Here is a 4,974-nt window from a genome sequence, read left to right as displayed (position 1 = left end):
GTGGAGAAGGAGACAGCTTCCAAAACGGTAAAAAAAAAATTCATCATCCTAATGACAGAAATGCAAATCCAAGGAGCTTTTGGTCACCCAGGGCAGGGCTTTGTCCCTCTGTCCCCATTTTTGTGTTGATGTCACAAAACATGTGTCCACCTCCCTCTGTCCCCATTTTTGTGTCGATGTCACAGCTCTGTTTGGTCTCTCTGGGGTCACCTGAAGGGATTTTGTCTCTGCTGTCCCCAGGGTGCAGCAGGGAAGGCCCAAAGCGGGGCCTGACAGTGCCTTGGGTCACCCAGGGCAGGGTTTTGTCCCGCTGTCCCCATTTTTGTGCCAATGCCACAGCTCTGTTTCACCTCTCTGGGGTCACCTGAATGGATTTTGTCTCTGCTCTCCCCAAGGTACAGCAGGAAAGGCTCTGAGGCCCAAAGGGGGCACTGAGGGGACCTTTGATCACCCAGGGCAGGGCTTTGTCCCTCTGTCCCCATTTTTGTGTCAATGTCACAGTCCCATTTCACCTCTCTGGGCTCTCCTGAATGGATTTTGTCTCTCCCATGGGTGCAGCAGGAAAGGCACCCAGGCCCAAGAGCCCAGGGGAGGACAGGCAGTGCCAGGGATCCCTCAGGGAGCCTTTGGTCACCCAGGGCAGGGCTTTGTCCCTCATTCCCATTTTTGTGCCAATGTCACAGCTCTGTTTGGTCTTTCTTGGGTCTCCTGAAGGGATTTTGTCTCTGCTCTCCCATGGGTGCAGCAGGGAAGGCTCCCAGGCCCAAGAGCCCAGGGGAGGCCGGGCAATGCCAGGGATCCCTCAGGGAGCCTTTGTTCACCCAGGACATGATGTCCACCTCCCTCTGTCCCCATTTTTGTGTCGATGTCACATCCCCATTTCACCTCTCTGGGCTCTCCTGAAGGGATTTTATCTCTGCTCTCCCATGGGTGCAGCAGGAAAGGCTCCCAGGCCCAAGAGCCCAGGGGAGGACAGGCAGTGCCAGGGATCCCTCAGGGAGCCTTTGGTCACCCAGGGCAGGGCTTTGTCCCTCTGTCCCCATTTTTGTGCCAATGTCACAGCTCTGTTGCAACTCTGTGGTGTCACCTGAAGGGTTTTTGTCTCTGCTCTCCCATGGGTGCAGCAGGAAAGGCTCCCAAGCCCAACGGCCAAGGGGAGGACGGGCAATGCCTGGGGACACCGAGGGAGCCTTTGGTCACCCAGGGCAGGGCTTTGTCCCTCTGTCCCCATTTTTGTGCCAATGTCACATCCCCATTTCACCTCTCTGGGGTCACCTGAAGGGTTTTTGTCTTTCCCCAGGGTGCAGCAGGGAAGGCTCCCAGGCCCAAGAGCCCAGGGGAGGACAGGCAGTGCCAGAGATCCCTCAGGGAGCCTTTGGTCACCCAGGGCAGGGCTTTGTCCTTCTGTCCCATTTTTTGTACCGAAGTCACATCCCCATTTCACCTCTCTGGGGTCACCTGAAGGGATTTTATCTCTGCTCTCCCCAGGGTGCAGCAGGAAAGGCTCCCCGGCCCAAGAGCCTGCAGCTGGGGGATGGCAGGCTGAGCCTGCTGCAGGGCTCCCCGCTGCAGCCGCCACCATCACCATCACTGTCACTGTCACCATCACTGTCACTGTCACCATCAGTGTCACCGTCACTGTCACCATCACTGGCACCGGCACCCCGCAGCCCCCCCGGCGGCACCCCCAGGACCCCCCGCACCCACAGTGAGTCTGGGGGGTCTGGAGTGTGGGGTAAAGTGTGGGGTGTCAGAATGTGGGGTGTTAGAGAGTGTGGGGTGGTACAGAATATGGGGTGTTAGAGAATATGGGGTGTTACAGAGTGTGGGGTATTAGTGTGAGGTGTTACAGTGTGGGGTGTTAAAGAGTGTGGGGTGGTAAAGTGTGGGGTGGTAGAGAATGTGGGGTGTTAGAGAATATGGGGTATTGCAGAATGTGGAGCATTAGAGAGTGTGGGGTGTTGCAGAATATGGGATACCACAGAGTATATGGGATGTTACAGAGTATGGGATTCACAGAATATGGGATATTGCAGAATATGGGGCATTACAGAGTGTGGGGTATTACAGAATATGGGGTGTTACAGAGTGTGGGGTGTTACAGAGTATGGGATACCATAGAGTATGGGATATTGCAGAATATGGGATACCACGGAATATGGGATATTGCAGAACATGGGATACCACAGAATATGGGATATTACAGAATATGGGATATTACAGAGTATGGGTTATTGCAGAATATGGGGCATTACAGAGTGTGGGGTGTCACAGAATATGGGATATTACAGAGTATGGGATACCTCAGAATATGGGATATTGAAGAATGTGGGATATTGCAGAATGTGGATGTTGCAGGGTATGAGCTTTACAGAATATGAGGTGTTATAGAATATGGGATAATCCAGAATATAATATAGGATATTACAGAATATGGGGTGTTCGAGAGTGTGGGGTGGCACAGAGTGTGGGATACCACAGAATATGGGATAGCACAGAATATGGAATGTTCCAGAATTTGTACTATTCCAGCATATGGAAAATTCCAGATATGTTTTCCTTCCTTCTTCCTTCCTTTTCTTCTTTTCTTTTTCTTTCCTTCTTCTTTTCTTCTCCTTTCCTGATTTTCCCTTATGATTTTCCCTGATTTTGCCTTATTATTTTGTCTGATTTTCCTATATTATTTTCCCTGATTTCCCCTCATTTTCCCTGATTTCCCCCTCCCAGGTTTCCCCTCCCTGCAGAGCGACGGTTTGGCCACGCCGCCCCCACCCCCTCCCAAAAGCAAACCCTACGAGAGCAGCACCCCCAGGAACTCTGCCGAGGTGAGAAATGGGAAAAAATGGGGAGAAAAAAGGGACAGGGCTTGGGAAAAACATCTGGAATTTTCCAAGCTCTAAGGGTGAGCAAACGGGGGAAAAAATGGGAAAAAAAAATTTCCCAATTTTTTTTGGGAAACAGAGACATAAAAAAAACAGAGACATAAAAACGGGACAGAGCTTGGGAAAACCTCTGGAACTTTCCAGGCTGCTGCTTGAACTTCGTTTCATCATTTCACCTCTTGAAACCACAAAATTATATTTATTTGATTTTATTACATATATTTATTTGATTTTATTATTTATATTTATTCGATGTGATTTTTTATTTGATTTTTTATTGACATTTATTTGATTTTATTATTTTTATTTGATTGTATTACTTATATTTATTTGATTTGTTTATTGATATTTATTTATTATTTTAATTTGATATTTATTGATATTTATTTGATTTTATCATTTCTATTTTCTCATTTCCCCCCGCTCAGGTGGCTCCGCCGCTGCCGAGCAGACGCGAGGCCAAACCTCCCCCTCCGCCGCCCAAAACCCGAAAATGCAGCGTCACCTCCGCGGAGCTGCCCTGAGGATCCACATCCCAGGGACCATCTGTGCCGCCTTCTGTGGGGTTTGGGGGAATCACCCCAAAAGGAGTGAATTTGGGGCTCAAATCCCTGCCCTGTTTGGCTCTTCTGCCATCCCGGTGCCACTGGGAATCTCAGACTGGTCTCACTGGTTTTGGGGCTGCAGGGCACTGGCGTTTCCTGCCCGAGTCCAGTTCTGTGCTGGTTTTGGGGTCAGTTCTCATCTCCTCTGCCATCCCAACACTTCTGTGGGGTTTTGTTGGGGAACGACTCCAAAAGGAGCGAATTTGGGGTTGGGTTCCCTGTCCTGTTTGGCTGTTCTGCAATCCCAGCAGCTCCATCCCAGTCACACTGGGAATCTCGGACTGGTGTCACTGGTTTTAGGGCTGCAGGGCACTGGGGTCAAGTTCTGCCGAGTCAAGTTCTGTGTTCAGCTCGTGTTGGGTTTGGGGAAAAACCTCATTTTGTGTTGGTTTTAGGGCCAGAGCTCCTTTTGTGCTGGGTTGGGGGAAAAGCTTCATTTCCTGCTGGTTTTGGGGTCAGTTCTCATCTCCTCTGCCATCCCAACACTTCTGTGGTGTTTTGTTTGGGAATGACCCCAAAAGGAGCGAATTTGGGGCTGAAATCCCTGCCCTGTTTGTTCTGCAATCCCAGTCCTACTGGGAATCTCGGACTGGTCTCACTGGTTTAGGGCTGCAGGGCACTGGGGTTTCCTGCCTGAGTCCAGTTCTGTGCTCAGCTCGTGTTGGTTTTGGGGGAAAACCTCATTTTGTGCTGGTTTTAGGGCCAGAGCTCATTTTGTGTTGGGTTTTTGGGGTCAGTTCTCACCTCTGCCATCCCAACGCTTCTGTGGGGTTTTCTTAGGGAACGACCCCAAAAGGAGCCGTTTTGGGGTTGGATTCCCCGCCCTGTTTGTCTCTGCTCTGTCTCGAGTTTCTGCCATCCCAGTCCCACTGGGAATCTCGGACTGGTCTCACTGGTTTTGGGCTGCAGGGGACTGGGGTTTCCTGCCTGAGTCCAGTTCTGTGCTCAGCTCGTGTTGGGTTTGGGGAAAAAACCTCATTTTGTGCTGGGTTTAGGGCCACAGCTCATTTTGTGCTGAGTTTAGGGAAAACCCAAACCGAACAAAACAAAACCAAATCAAACCCAACAAAACCCAAACAAAATCAAACCCCACAAAACCCAAACCGAACAAAACCCAACCCAACCAAACCAAACCCAAACAACCAAACCAAGCCCAACAAAGTCCAGCAAAACCCGAACCCAACAAAACCAAATCCAACAAAACCAAACCCAACAAAACCCAACCCAACAAAACCAAAACTCTGATTTTCCTCTCCTTATTTATTTTTCTCGTTGTAAATGGAAATAATAACTTTAAAATCTATAATTTAACTTTTTTTAATTTAACTCTTGTTTAAATTTAACTCTTTTTTTAAATTTAACTCCTTTTTTTTTTTAATTTAACTCCTGTTTTTTTTTAATAGAATGAAAACATTCCTGACCCATTTCTGCTCCTTTCTTTCAAATATTTGAATTTTTAATTTAAAATTTTATTTTCTTTTGACTTC

The 4,974-nt window shown here is 48.6% G+C and overlaps 2 protein-coding genes across 2 annotated transcripts in view; both read left to right on the top strand.

Moving 5' to 3' along the window:
• LOC130587764 (dedicator of cytokinesis protein 5-like) overlaps window positions 1-435 on the top strand; it is a 3,074-nt gene extending 2,639 nt beyond the window's left edge. The window contains exon 3 of the mRNA XM_057388734.1: window positions 396-435. Coding sequence (XP_057244717.1) covers window positions 396-435 — 40 coding nt within the window. The remainder of the gene's footprint in view (window positions 1-395) is intronic.
• An 806-nt stretch (window positions 436-1,241) lies between these two features.
• On the top strand, window positions 1,242-4,279 carry LOC130587763 (uncharacterized). Its single transcript, XM_057388733.1, has 3 exons — window positions 1,242-1,708; window positions 2,728-2,825; window positions 3,311-4,279. The coding sequence occupies exons 1-3, from the start codon at window positions 1,242-1,244 to the stop codon at window positions 3,880-3,882; spliced, it is 1,137 nt and encodes a 378-aa protein (XP_057244716.1). The 3' UTR covers window positions 3,883-4,279.
• The last annotated feature ends 695 nt before the right edge of the window (window positions 4,280-4,974 follow it).

Source organism: Malurus melanocephalus, unplaced genomic scaffold, assembly GCF_030028575.1.
Source record: "Malurus melanocephalus ecotype Western Australia unplaced genomic scaffold, MMel_1.1 scaffold_2403, whole genome shotgun sequence".
Lineage (NCBI taxonomy): Eukaryota > Metazoa > Chordata > Aves > Passeriformes > Maluridae > Malurus > Malurus melanocephalus.
Note: the sequence above shows the minus strand (reverse complement) of the source record. Positions and strands in the feature narration are given on the sequence as shown.

What these genes read in the sequence shown, in the direction of transcription:
- LOC130587763 (XM_057388733.1), top strand. Translation starts at nt 1,242, where the DNA reads ATGTCACATCCCCATTTCACCTCTCTGGGGTCACCTGAAGGGTTTTTG. An exon ending in CAGGACCCCCCGCACCCACA is followed by an intron (nt 1,709 to 2,727) that starts GTGAGTCTGGGG and finishes TCCCCCTCCCAG; the next exon opens with GTTTCCCCTCCCTGCAGAGC. An exon ending in CCCCCAGGAACTCTGCCGAG is followed by an intron (nt 2,826 to 3,310) that starts GTGAGAAATGGG and finishes CCCCCCGCTCAG; the next exon opens with GTGGCTCCGCCGCTGCCGAG.